Below are 14,100 nucleotides of genomic sequence, written 5' to 3' on the forward strand. Positions count from 1 at the left end.
CCCTCCCAAATGATGGGCACCTTCCTGACATTTCCTCGCCCACCCCAGAAACCACATTGCTTTTCCTCAATGGATTTCACATTTCCTGTGGGCTTAGTAAACAAACTGTTGAGACACCCCAGGAAGTGGCACATTCCCTCCCCCTCCCCCCCCCACACCAAGGACCTGGCTTTGCATTTCCTCCTCTGCCCAGAAAAGAGTGAGTGACTCTTGGGGCAGAAGGTGACTCACCCCCTTCCTCTCTCCGCCTCCCCTCCCAACATATTGCAGAATATAAATGGCCGAGGCAGAGCTCTCTGCTGCAGAAGTCGCCAGAGGCAGAGAAGAGGGGCAGAGAGGCAGACAGAGAGAGAGTTCCTTGCCCAGCTGAGTCGCCATGGGGTCCTTCCTGGCTCCCTCCCTCTTTGGGCTCCTGACCTGGGTGTCCCTGCATTGCAGCTGCTGGGCTGCCCCCCTCCAGGACAAGGGGCCCCTGGTCATCTCCTTCCCTGGGGACGTGGTCAGGAACGCTTCGGACCGGCAGCTGGCATCTGTAAGTTCTTCGGCTTCCTGGGAGTGAGGTCTCCTAGCCTGAGCGTCTGGATCTCAGCTCTGGGTTGGGGCAATTACAGGGCTGCAGTTGCTGGAAACTGCAGGAGGGGAGAATTCTGCTCTTGGGCTCAGATCCTGGGATGCTGGACTAGATGGTCTGATCGAACTGAGAGTGGGAGACTTCCGTTGGCAGAGCATCAGACTCTTAATCTCAGGGCTGTGGGTTTGAGCCCCACGCTGGGCATAAGATTCCTGCATTGCAGGGGGTTGGAATAGATGACCCTCGGGACCCCTTTCGACTCTGCAATTCTCTGATCCTTATGAGGCATTCTTGCCACCCCCACCCCCCCAGCCAAGAGATAGACAGACTAGTCTTGGTGAGCCCATGGGGCTGGTGGGATGCGGAGAAATGAGGCTCAGGACCAGTCTGGGTGCATCATGTGAGAATATGCTGGGGAAAGGAGATGAGGAGGGCAGACTGGATCCGTGTGTGTGTGTGTGTGTGTGTGTGTGTGTATAAATCCCTGGTAAAGGCAAAGGCAAAGGGACCCCTGACCATTAGGTCCAATTGTAGGCAACTCTGGAGTTGCGGCACTCATCTCGCTTTATTGGCCGAGGGAGCCGGCGTACAACTTCTGGGTCATGTGGCCAGCAGGACTAAGTCGCTTCTGGTGATCCAGAGCAGTGCACAGAAATGCCGTTTACCTTCCCGCCAGAGCGGTACCTATTGATCTACTTGCACTTTGACGTGCTTTCAAACTGCTAGGTGGGCAGGAGCTGGGACCGAGCAACGGGAGCTCACCCCGTCGCGGGGATTCGAACTGCCGACCTTCCGATCAGCAAGTCCTAGGCTCTGTGGTTTAACCCACAGCGCCACCCGTGTGCCTTAAATCCCTGGTAGTTTTAAGCAAACTTGCCTTTCATGCACCTGCACCCAGTTCCTCTTTCTTTATCAGTAATGGGGTTTCTGAGTCACCTGCCAGTGGCTCACCAGCTGGAGTGTTTAGGGGTTCCAGAGGACAGCTTGCTTCAGAGTAAATGTGAAGGTAGCTGTGACTCCTGCATTGCAGGGGGTTGGGCTGGATGACCCTGGGGTTCTCTTCCAGTGTGGTGGTGATGTGGAGAGCCAGTGTGGAGTAGTGGTTAAGAGCGGTAGACTTGTAATCTGGGGAACCGGGTTCGCGTCTCCGCTCCTCCACCTGCAGCTGCTGGGTGACCTTGGGCCAGTCACACTTCTCTGAAGTCTCTCAGCCTCACTCACCTCACAGAGTGTTTGTTGTGGGAGAGGAAGGGAAAAGGAGATTGTGAGCCGCTTTGAGACTCCTTAAGGGGAGTGGAAGGTGGGATATCAAGTCAGTGAGCAACCTAGGCAAGGGAGGCAGGGGAGCACCCTCCCCAGTGCTCCCAGCAAGGGCAGCTCCTTCTTACTGGGAGGGTCTTCTTCACACACAAATGCACCCCTGCAGGCAGGCGAGGGATCCCAGAGGGGCAGCCGCTGTGCCAGCCGACTTGCTGCAGCGGAAACAACAAAGGGCGTTGTGGGACCTAGGAGGCAAACAGATATGGAGGGGCAGAAGAAACTTTTCCTGGGCCACAGCCCACTTTGAATCACCCTCAAGATGCCCAAAGGGCCATCCTTACAAGATATGCAAGTGTCTGTCTGGGGAGAGAGCAGTTTTAATTCGCAACGTCCAGACTAGGACAGGGGCATCGTGAGCCACCTTGCAGACTGCTGTGGGAAATGTTTTCAATAAATTGCCATTAACTAAGACAAATCTTGATGCTGGTCGCAAGCCTGTTCCTTGAGTGACCCATTCACAAGCTCAGCAGCAGCAGCAGCAGCAGCAGCAGCAGCAGCAGCAGCAGCAGCAGCCTCTTCCCTCACAAAGAGGGCGGGGAGCATTTTTCTAGGGATGCTCTGCCCATTGAGCATCTCCAGTGGGAAAGAGATCCACACGGCCTGCTAGAAGTGGATGAGTTCAATATAAATGGATATAGAGTAGGTGTGATTTCTGCATTGCAGGGGGGTTGGACTAGATGAGCCCTGGAGGTCCCTCCCAAGCCTACAAGTCTATGATTCTGTGATTCTGAGAAGTGGCCCCAGACTTTTGCCTGCTTTTGCATGTGCTCCTCCTCCTCTCTCTCTCTCTCTCTCTGCTCCCAGCAGTGGCGTAGCGTGGGGGGTGCAGGGGTGGCCGGCCGCACCTGGCGCAACATGGGGGGGGGGCGCTCGCACTCGTAGCTCTCTGCCCCTACCTGGCTCACTCACTCTCTCCACGGGTTAGGGGGCGCAAATTACTTGCCCCGGGTGCTGACAACCCACGCTACGCCACTGGCTCCCAGACAATCTCAGCTCACAGCTCGTTCCTTCCCTCTCCCCCAGCGCTACCTCCAGCGTTTCGGGTACTTGCAAGACCCCAACTCGGGCTCCAGCGGCGGCCAGGTCACCCTGGACTCTGCCCTCAAGAAGATGCAGAGGCGCCTGGGCCTGCCGGAGACGGGGCGGCTGGACGCCCCCACCATGGAAGCCATCCGGGCTCCTCGCTGCGGGGTGCCGGATCTGGGCACCTTCCAGACTTTCGAGGGAAACCTCAAGTGGGACCACAATGACATCACCTACCGGTGAGTCCCGGAGGGGGCAGCTCCCCCCCCCCAGGGTCGTTTTCTCAGCACAGAAGCAGAGCAGAGGCAGCAGCAGGGTGGTCTCTGGCGAGGGCAGCTGCGCCTCTGCGCACATCTCAGCCGGAACTCCGCATTTGGAAGAGCTCAGCCTGCGCAAGAAAGGGACGGGGGCCGCCCTCGTTCCCCGGTTCCCAAAGTGGGCGGTGCCGCCCGGGGGGGGGATTCCCCAGTGGGTCGCTAAGAGGCAAGGGGGCGACAGGGGGGCGCTGGAGGTGCAAATGTCGATCCGACTTCGAGGAGCTGACCTAGCAGTCTTGTGCTTGGTTATGTGGGGCGGGTCTTACTCCCCCCCCCATATTTTATTCCAGTTAGAAACCCTTGGAAGCTGGTATCGCTGGATTAAGTTCATCAGCAGTGGAGCTCAAAAGTTTTAACTGGTTTCGGACAAATGTTTAGAACATTTTGAACCAACGTGCAATTAAATGCGACCGTTTGGAATCTGTTTGTGTTATTTGTTTATCGATTAAATTTATAAACCGCCCTTTCTCCGAAGATCACAGGGCGGTTGACAGTATAAAATCGCAAGATACGCAACATAATAAAACAAACAAAAGAACACACACTCACACCTTCGTGAGTCATGCAAACTGCTCTTCTGAAAATAGGGTAGGGGGCGCTGGGGAGGAGTTTATGGACGGGGGGTGGTGGTGGGAATTTGGGAGCCGCTGCCCTAGACGGCACCCCCAGCCCTCCTGCGATGCCGCGGCTCCCCCTTGGCGGCCGTGGGTCCTGACTTTGCTCTGCCTCCCCCAGGGTGCAGAACTACTCGCCCGACCTGGACCCCTCCATCATCGAAGACGCCTTTGCGAGGGCCTTCAAGGTGTGGAGCGACGTGACCCCCCTCACCTTCACGCGCCGGGACAGCGGGGACGTCGACATCCTCATTATGTTCGGGACGGAAGGTGAGCCTCGGCCTTGTCTCCCTGGGGAGGGGAAGGGGGGGCAGGGAGCAGCCAAGGACACCAGTTCCCCATAGGGCGGTGCCTGCGGGGGGTCGTGGTGGGAACCCCAGAAGCTGCCTAACCAGGGGCGCCTCTTGGAGCCCTTGCTTGTCCTCGGCCTCGGACCTCCCCTCATGGATTTGCCTGTCTCTCCCCCCCCCCCGCAGAGCACGGGGACGGCTATCCCTTCGACGGCAAGGACGGTCTCCTGGCCCACGCCTTCCCTCCTGGCAAGGACCGCTACAGTGGGGATGCCCACTTTGACGACGACGAGTTCTGGACCCTGGGCACGGGCGTTGGTGAGTGGGCCGCTGCTTTCCCCTCGTCCCCACATAGAATTGTTGGGCCGGAAGGGGACCCCCGGGGTCATCTAGGCCAACCCCCTGCAGTGCAGGAGTCCAGTCAAAGGATCCCTGACCAATGGCCATTGGATGCCTGCTTAAACGCCCTTGCGGCTGTCCCCTCCGGGCTATTCATTTCAAGCCATTTATTAAACTTGTATACCACCTTTCTCAGGGATGAGGGTGGCGCTGTGGGTTAAACCACAGAGCCTAGGGCTTGCCAATCAGAAGGTCAGTGGTTCGAATCCCCGCTACGGGGTGAGCTCCCATTGCTCGGTCCCTGCTCCTGCCCACCTAGCAGTTCGAAAGCACATCCAAGTGCAAGTAGATAAATAGGTACCACTCCGACGGGAAGGTAAATGGCGCTGCAACCCCAGAGTCGTCCGTGATTGGACCTAATGGTCAGGGGTCCCTTTACCTTCCCCCCTTTCATCATGGAATCACAGAATTGAATGGGGAGGGGCCATGAGGGTCCTCTGCTTCAACCCCCTGCAAGGCAGGAATCTTTTGCCTAACTCAGGACTCGAACCCACAACTCTGAGATTGCATAATATTTATATATGCATAATACAAATTCTTGAATTTCTATACTGTACAAGATAATAACCAATATATGAATGCAGTGGGGATTTGCATATGCTGCTATATCTGTCCTGACCCGCTTCTTCCCTCGCCTGAGCAGTGGTGAAGACCCGTTTTGGGAATGCCAACGGTGCCAACTGCCACTTCCCCTTCACCTTTGAGGGCAAGTCCTACTCCACCTGCACCACCGAGGGGCGCGAGGACAACTTGCCCTGGTGCTCCACCACCGCCAACTTTGACCGGGACAAGAAGTACGGATTCTGCCCCAGTGAATGTGAGTGGCCAGGGAAAGGAGGGGGGCTTGGGGGGCTGGAGGCCCCCAAGTGCAGATCTACTAGGAAGCGAATGAAGCTCCGGGGCCCCTAATCCCAGAGGGGCCCCAGGAGAGACTTCACTCCATGTTGCTTGAAAAATTGTGGGTGTAGTAGACCCAATTTGAGTCGCTCAGGTCAATTTGATTAATTTTTTGTGTGGCATATATTTCAACAATCCCAATTCTTATGAGTCAGTAGCACAGAGGCTGTAAAAGTTGTAAACAATACCATTGAAGAAGATGGTTCTCTTTTTATGTATATATATATATATTTGCTTTATTGATTCCAAAAAGAAAACAAACAGTCAATATTTTTTTAACACATTACAAAAAGATATAATAGTTTCCTAATACGTATCTTCTATGGCGACTTCCCATCACCCCAGGATGGGTCTTTAGTATTTTCGGTTTGTAACACTTATCTTTATCAATGATAATACATCTTAGTTCTCTTAAGTTTGTACAATTCCCTACTTTCCCACAGAAGTCACTCCAGGCCTGCCAACAAGTTCAGATTTTTGCAGTGCTCCCTGAGATACTTTCTATACATGTCCCATTCCCTCATAAGTGTTTGTTCAGTCCGATCCCTTCATTTCCCCGTCATCCTTGCGAATTCTGCAAACTCTTAACGGTTTCGACTGCTGCTCCAGTTTAGTCGGGGTTACATCTCCTTTCCGGTTCCTAGCTATGAGAATTCTTGCTCTGCAGACCTGGTTGCTGCTTGCAAAGGGGCCCCCGTAACAGTTCAAGCTTTCAGGGCCCCCCAAATGTGAGTCTGCCCCTCCTCCTCCCGCCTGGCCGGCTCAAGATGCTCCTTTCTCCCTGGCGCTGCCTAGTGCTCTTCACCTACGGAGGCAACGCAGACGGAGAGAAGTGCGTCTTCCCCTTCACCTTCCTGGGCAAGACCTATGACAGCTGCACCACCGAGGGGCGCAGTGATGGGTACCGCTGGTGCGCCACCACAGAGAGTTTCGACCGCGACAAGAAGTACGGATTCTGCCCCAACAGAGGTACAGGCAGTTTCATTTCAAGAAGGGTGCTGGGGGCTGGATCTGTCCAGTATATACCTGTCACTAGTCCCTAAGGGCAGGGGGGCTCACTGGTTAGGGAAAGGCACTCTGGATGCGCTCAGAGGCACTGTTTCTTGCAGAGCTGAGCCAGAGAATCACAGAAGTGTAGAGTTGAATGAGACACCCTAGGCTCATTTAGTCCAGCCCCTTGCAAGGCAGAAATCGCAGCTAAAGAAGAATAAGACTCATGGGGTTGTGGAAGGGACCCAGAGGGTCAACTAGTCCAGCCTCCTGGAATGCAAGAATCATGGCTAAATTGTGTCATTCATTCATTCATTATCGTCTATTAAATTTCTATATGGTCCTTCATCTGAATATCACAAGGCAGTTTACAATATAAAAGGGGGGAAATGGCTAACATTGTAACAAACAGAAACAGGAACAAGAACACACACACACACACACACACACACACACACACACACACACACCAGTTTAAGAGGAACTAAGTTGTTTAATTAGCCAAGGGGCTGGAGGAAGAGGAATGTTTTTGCAGCAATCACAGCTAACGAGCCACAGGCTCATATAAGTGGACAGGTCATTTCGTCGAAGGCAGAAGTCACAACCTTGGCCCTGATGGGTCCTGGAGCTGCTGGACCCATATCCTAGCAGGCCATGTGGGTCACACTGAACTCTATTATTATTATTATTATTATTATTATTATTATTATTATTATTATTATTTTATTTATACCCGGCCCATCTGGCTGGGTTTCCCCAGCCCCTCTGGGAGCGGGGCTGGCAAAATGGCTTGAACCCGGATCCAGCTGCCCTCAGGGCTGAGCTGTGGGGCTGCCTATGGGTCCCTTCCTGCCATAGGGAAGGAAGGCAACCATGTCAGACAGAGAAGGGTACCTCCCTGCCCCCCTGCGATGCCCCACTGCCCTCTTGCCATGAGCGACTGGTGCGCTGCTCCCGGGCGGGTGGGTGCTGTGTGGGAAGCCCCACGGGAGTTGGGGGGGGGGAGAAGGGATCCCTGCTGGGCAGAACGCTCACCGCCTGCCTCCCTGCAGACACAGCCGTGATTGGCGGGAACTCCCAGGGCGAGCCCTGCGCCTTCCCCTTCACCTTCCTGGGCAAGAGCTACAGCAGCTGCACCTCCGAGGGGCGCGAGGACGGCCGACTCTGGTGCGCCACCACCAGCAACTACGACACCGAGAAGAAGTGGGGCCTCTGCCCTGACAAAGGTACCCCTGAGCCTCTGGCGCATGAGCCAGCCTGGAGAGAGCCCCAACACCTGAGGAGGCTAATGTTCTCAGGTGGCTCCACCAGATGCCTGTGGGAGGCTGTGGGTGGTTCTGATGGGGGGGTCATGGGACCTGCTCCTCCTCCTCCTCCTGGTGGGGGCAGGGAGGTGAGGAGGGAGAGGCCAAGCCCTGCAACCTGCAGCCCCCACCCACAATCTCCTTCCTGCCTTCCAGGGTACAGCATCTTCCTGGTCGCCGCGCATGAGTTTGGGCATTCGCTGGGCCTGGAGCATTCCGACGTGCGAGAGGCACTGATGTACCCCATGTACACCTACCTGGCTGATTTCCACCTGCACTCGGATGACGTGGCTGGGATCCAGTCCCTCTATGGTGAGTGGGGTGCTGGGGCGGCTTTAGCTGGGGGTCCCCTGTTCAGCCAGCCAGAAGGGGGCCCAGAATGTAAAGAGGGAAAGCCTTCCTGTGCCCCATAGCTCCCTATTAGTAGCTCCTCTTTTTGGAGGTTGGGAGGAATGGTGGATAAATAAATAAAACATATAATAAGATATACAGTCATACCTCAGGTTACAGACGTTTCAGGTTGCATTTTTTCAGGTTACGGACCGCCAAAACCCAGAAGTACTGGAGTGGGTTTCTTCTGGGTTCCGGGAGTCGTGCATTCGCCGAAGTGCTAAATCGCGCATGCGCAGAAGCGGGTTGCAAACGCTGTGGGTTGCGAACATGCATCCTGCACGGATCACGTTCGCGACCTGAGCATCCACTGTATATAACAAATGTAGGGTTGCCATGTGTCCTCTTTTTCCAGGACATGCCCTCTTTTTCAGGGATAAAATTTGAGACAAATTGCATTTATTTGCTTTGAATGTCTGTTGTAGTGTCCTCTTCTTTGCTCTTCGGAATATGGCAACCCTAAATAATCAATAAACTATACATGACCTGTCAGGGATGCCTGGGTGCCTGTTGTGGCCTGACCTTCCTCTGCCCATCACCCTGGCCCCTGGCCTCTCGTGGTCTTTCTGATGGGTATACAGACCTTTGAAAATGCTTTGGCCTTCCCATTCCTAGGCAGAGGGTCAGGCGTGAAACCCACGGTGGGCACCCTCCCCACTACTCAAAGCCCCGAGGACCCTGACCAAACCACCGAGGAATACGATGATGACGGCTCCAGCACAGACGAGGATGTCACGGAAACCACCCCAGTCACAGAGACCACCACGGTCGTGGAGACCACCTCTGCGGGCCGCTCAGGAGAGGCTTGCAAAATCCCTCAATTTGACGGGGTGAGCGAGATCAAGAAGGAATTGTACCTCTTCAAGGACGGGTGAGTGGCAGGAGGAGGGCAGTGTCCTGGGGAGGAGGGCGGTGGAGGGGCAGGAATGGGGCAAAGGGCTGTGTGAGCCCACAGAGGGGTACACATGGGCTTTGTGCCCCTCGGCACCTCTCCACGCTCAGCCAGGTAGGGAGGGAGAGAGGGCTGTTCATGAGTTCCAGCTCTGATTGGCCACTGAAAGAAAGAAAGAAAGAAAAGAAGAAGAAAGAAGAGGGTGCTGGACGCTTTGGTCTGGCCCAGCAGGGTTCCTCCTCTGTTCTCAGGCTCTTATGACTAGGGCTGCCGCCCCCCGGCTCTCTTCTCTTGCCAACCCCACCTACCTGCCAGACCCTCGGAGTCCACCTGCCTCCTCTACACCTGGTCAACCCTGGTGGAGACTGGAGAGCCAGTCCTTCCTTCCTTCCTCCCTCCCTCCCTCCCTTCCTTCCCTCCCTCCCTCCTCCAGCCCCTGCTCACAGAGACCTTTCCCTCCTTCCCTCGGAGTCCACCTGCCTCCTCTACACCTGGTCAACCCTGGTGGAGACTGGAGAGCCAGTCCTTCCTTCCTTCCTTCCTTCCTTCCTTCCTTCCTTCCTTCCTTCCTTCCTTCCTTCCTTCCCTCCCTGCTCCAGCCCCTGCTCACAGAGACCTTTCCCTCCTTCCCAGGCAATACTGGAAGAAGCCAGTGTCAGGCACGGGGGCCATTGAGGGCCCCCTCCGCATCCAGGACAGCTGGCCGGCCCTCCCAGATGTGATTGATGCTGCTATCCAGGACGCACAGACGAAGAAAACCTACTTCTTCTCTGGTGAGTGGCTTCCGCATTGTGGCTGCTCATGGAAATGGGGCAAAAACGCAGGGCAAAGCAGATATTTTGGGGTGGGATATGAGTCCACACTAGCCGTAAATACCGGTCCTGAGAGACCTACATTAGCTCCCGATACATTTCTGAGCACAATTCCAAGTGTTGGTGCTGACCTTGAAAGCCCTAAACGGCCTCAAAGGGCCAGTATACCTGAAGGAGCGTCTCCACCCCCATCGTCTCCACCTCCACACTGAGGTCCAGCTCCGAGGGCCTTTTGTTGGTTCCCTCCCTGTGAGAAGTGAGGTTACAGGGAACCAGGCAGAGGGCCTTCTCGGTGGTGGCGCCCGCCCTGTGGAACGCTCTCCCATCAGACTATCTGACTTTTAGAAGACATCTGAAGGCAGCTCTGTTTAGGGAAGCTTTTAATGTTTGATGTATTTATTGTGTTTTTAGTATTCTATTGGGAGCTGCCCCAGAGTGGCTAGGGAAACCCAGCCAGATGGGCGGGGTATAAATAAATTATTATTATTATTATTATTATTATTATTATTATTATTATTATTATTATTATTATTAATTTTATTCTGCATAGCTCCATGCTCAGAAGCTGCCCACAACCCCTGTGGCTGCTTCAGAGAACTTGCTGAAGCCCACAAGGGACACCTCAAAAACTCTTGCTTGTTGGTGCCCCCAGGGCCTCTTCTCACCTGACTGAAGATTCCTGCTAGCAGGACAAGTCTGAGGGTCACGTTGGATGGATTTAGATGACTGGGAGAGGATATTTTATCTAGAAATGACCCTTCCTCTTTCTCACCTTGTGTGAGAATGCAAATATCTATTTCAGCAGAACTAATATCACCACCCGTGCGCAGCTTATCTCTGGAAGCTATTAGGACAAGGTTGCATAATCTTCTAGAAAAATTATAATATCCAAGGATGCTTTAGGCAGACTCTTCTCCCTTTTTATTTCCCCCTCTTAATAAAGAAATCACTTTCAGGCAAATAAGTAAACAATAAAAAGGTGAGGTTTATGCATATCGAGGCCTTGGCAGGATTCAGCAGATACAGTGACGAAAATCAGACTGGCAATAATCCTTTTTTGTAAACATCCACAGTCCAGTTCAAAATGTAGATTGCTTTCTGGAGGAGAGCAAAGAAATGTATTCATCGCAGGTCGGAAGAAGAGTGTGCAGTGACAGGAAGAAGCAGAGATTAAGTCTCTCTCTCGTTCTCCTTCCTGCCACAGAGGCGATGGCCTCATACGGTCCCCTGCCTGGGACTCTCTAGCCAACCTGCCCTCTGTGACGGAGCTGCAGGTCCTCCCACAGATCCGTGGGGTGGACACCTGCCGGGGGGTGAACAAGGAAAGTTGGAAAAGCTGTTTCTCCTCCGCAGGTCATCGCTTCTGGGTGTACCAGGGGGCGAGAGTCTTGGGACCGCGGAACATCGAGAAGCTGGGCATCCCAAGTGACGTGCCGAAGATTGTGGGGGCCCTGCAGGAGAAGCCGGGCAAAATCCTTATCTTCAGTGGGGAGCATTTCTGGAGGTACCAGGGATCCTGGGGGAGTGGAGAAGGCAGGGGAGAGAAGGCAGAAGGGGGCCCCTGGTCAGACCTCTGCTTGCAGGCCCCTCTCCCTCCCTGGCCACAGGGGGCCAGGATCAGAGAGCAGCGGGGACTGGTGGAGAACATGGCATGGGGAAGGTCCCCCAAAGGTCATCTAGTTCAGCCCCCTGCAGGAACCACAGCTCTTGATCTCAGAAAGTCCATCCTAATGTTTAGTGGGAATTTCCTTTCTTGTCATGTGGATCCATTTATTCAAGTTGTACCCTCTGGAGCAGGAGAAGACAAGCTTGCTCCCTCTTCCATGCGACAGCCCATCTGAAGATGGCTGTCCTATCAGCTCTCAGAGTCCTCTTCCTGGGGCTTAACTCCCCCCAACTCCCCCCCCTCACTGTTCCTCATAAGGTCTCCAGACCCCTGATCATCAGAGAGAGGCCAGCTCTTCTCCAGGACCACCAGTCCTGCAGTTTGACTTGGCCAAGGAGGAATCGCCCCTTCTCAGCTCTGACTTGATGGACACAACAGCTGGTTGCTTCTCTGCCAGGCCCAGAACATGGAGAAGGGGAAACTGCCTGCCCCTTAGCTGCCCCCATGGCATGAGCAGCCCCACCTGACAAGCGCTCCTCCACAACATCCTCCTCCCTGCCGTTGAATCAATCATCTCCAAAGCCAGCGACAAATAGGGACGGCTCATTTCTGGCCTCAACACGGGTCAACCTTGAGGCATCAGGCGTCCTCCTGGCCCCCCGTGTTGTCAGGACTGAAAGGGCACCGTGCCCACCCCAGCACTGACCAGACCTGCAAAGAGGGCATGGGGGGGGGAGGAGGCCTGGGGTGGACCATGGGGAAAGCCTTCTTCAGTCTTGCTTTCCTCCTCCAGGCTGGATGTGAAATCTGAGCGAGCGGATAAAGGCTCCCCTCACTACACGGACAGCCTCTTTCCTGGGGTCCCACTGGACTCTGAGAATATCTTCCACTTTAAAGGTAAGGAGGGTGAAGAGGGGCAGGGGTGGGCTTAGAATGCATGTGACCTGGGGGGGGGGAGAGAGAGCACTGCCAGGAAGGGGTTCAAGACTAATTCACCACCCCAATTCCCAGACTGTGCTCTGCGGAGCTTGTCTTGGTGTCCTGCTCAGAGGCTGAGATGCTCTGTCTCTGTAACCGTCCTCTCTGTCTTTTAACCGTCCAGGGGTCCTTCACCTTCTTTACCTTTTACCCCAGTCAGATTCAGAGCTTCCCCTCAACCCCCTGCCCGTTTATTCATTTTTCATAAAATTTAAACTCCACTTGATTGTAAAAGAAACCTCAAAGCGGTTTATGAAGATAAAGCAATGCCATTGTTAGGATGACAATTAGATAAAATTAAGGGTGAGGATTTGCTGAACTAAATTTTTGAAATGGGAACGCAGAAAGGGGAGGTATGAGGAGGTCGGTGAAGTAAGTTTCAAGAAAATAAGGCTTTGAAATTATACTTGTTTTTTTCTTTTTGTCTGTGTTTGTGTGTATTGTTATGTCTGTTATAATTTGTAAAATCCTAATAAATATTTATATATATATATAAAAGGATAAAGCAATGCCATTGTCAATAAGAAAAACCAACAGTGATATTTAAGACTTTGGGAAAGTTAAAATAGCAATAGGCTAAAAGACAGATTAACTCTCGCATTGACTTTCTCAACATCTGGGCAGGTGCTGAAAACAGCATAGAGGCGGCTCCCGCCTGGTGTCGGTAGGCAAGGAGTTCCAAAGTTTAGACCCTGCCACGCGTGGCTTTCTTAAAGCTGCAGGTGTGAGACTGGATCTCCTGTCTCTTCCTCGGGATCCTCCCCTCCAGAGGCCCTTCCCAGCTGCCCCTCCTTGGGTAGCCTCGGGCATATTGCCTCCTTTGCCAGTGGAGACGTTGGCACCCCTTTGATAACCGTCCCCCCAATTTCCTTCCTGCTTCCAGGAAAATACCACTTCTGCCGGGGACCCTTCTGCTGGCGGATGACCCCACGCTACCAGGTGGACAGAGTGGGCTACCTGAAGTACGATGTCCTGAAATGCCCGGAAGAGTAAGCTTGCCAGAGGGCTGCTGGGACCCTCCTCTGCCTGCAGTGGGACTTTAGGGCAGTCGCTCACGCAGCTTTGTCGCCCCAGCCTGGACCAGCAGATCAACCTGGGAGGCTGCGCTTAGGAGATGCTGGTGCCCTGCTCGACTGCCGCCCAAAGAGGGCTCTTCAGCCACCCTGTGCTGCTCCTGGGGCATGCAGACCTCCTGCCAGCCTGAGCCAGGTGCCTTGCAAAAGTCTCGCCGGGTGCAGGCAGCCGGGCTGCTGGCACAGAGAGGCTCTCTGCCTGTTGTGTGCGTGTGTGTTGCTTGGTCATGGACTTGTGGCAAAGACCCCCCTGGGGAAGAGAAGGAGGGTACCTTCAACCCTCCCACTGCCTCTGCCTACACTGCCTCCTGTGGGACCTCCAGCATCTTGCACTTTCTGAATAAATGAAATCCTGCCCCACCTGGAGCCTCTTGTCTGCTTATGAAGTGGCACAGAGGGTGGGATTTGGGGGGTGGGATGTGGCTGGAAGGGGCTCCGGACACCTGGGAAGCAACGCTAGCTCAGTGCTGCAAATGCTGCTAGCCAGCAGCTCTCCTGGTTTTCTCCCCCCCCCTTTATTTATAACCCCCTTCAGAGCGTTTCCTATCAGAAGGAGGGCGAGTGCTCTGCTTGCTTGCCTCAGCTTCCAGTTCTGTGGTCTGGTAGCAAAGAGCTGCCTTCTGC

General features: G+C 54.2%; 1 protein-coding gene across 1 annotated transcript; it reads left to right on the forward strand.

Annotated features, from left to right (window-relative positions):
* The first annotated feature begins 316 nt into the window (after positions 1 to 316).
* On the forward strand, positions 317 to 13,836 carry MMP9 (matrix metallopeptidase 9). Its single transcript, XM_082227528.1, has 13 exons — positions 317 to 532; positions 2,915 to 3,153; positions 3,967 to 4,115; positions 4,322 to 4,453; positions 5,178 to 5,351; positions 6,227 to 6,400; positions 7,474 to 7,647; positions 7,882 to 8,037; positions 8,731 to 8,986; positions 9,641 to 9,780; positions 11,173 to 11,323; positions 12,219 to 12,322; positions 13,287 to 13,836. The coding sequence occupies exons 1-13, from the start codon at positions 377 to 379 to the stop codon at positions 13,394 to 13,396; spliced, it is 2,115 nt and encodes a 704-aa protein (XP_082083654.1). The 5' UTR covers positions 317 to 376; the 3' UTR covers positions 13,397 to 13,836.
* The last annotated feature ends 264 nt before the right edge of the window (positions 13,837 to 14,100 follow it).

This window comes from Podarcis vaucheri (genome assembly GCF_965113315.1).
Source record: "Podarcis vaucheri genome assembly, chromosome: 6".
Taxonomy (NCBI): domain Eukaryota; kingdom Metazoa; phylum Chordata; class Lepidosauria; order Squamata; family Lacertidae; genus Podarcis; species Podarcis vaucheri.

Bases quoted from the DNA above. Each gene is read 5' to 3' on its own strand.
- MMP9 (XM_082227528.1), top strand. From the start codon at position 377: ATGGGGTCCTTCCTGGCTCCCTCCCTCTTTGGGCTCCTGACCTGGGTG. The intron at 533-2,914 runs GTAAGTTCTTCG...CCTCTCCCCCAG, and splicing joins CGGACCGGCAGCTGGCATCT to CGCTACCTCCAGCGTTTCGG. The intron at 8,987-9,640 runs GTGAGTGGCAGG...CCTCCTTCCCAG, and splicing joins TTGTACCTCTTCAAGGACGG to GCAATACTGGAAGAAGCCAG.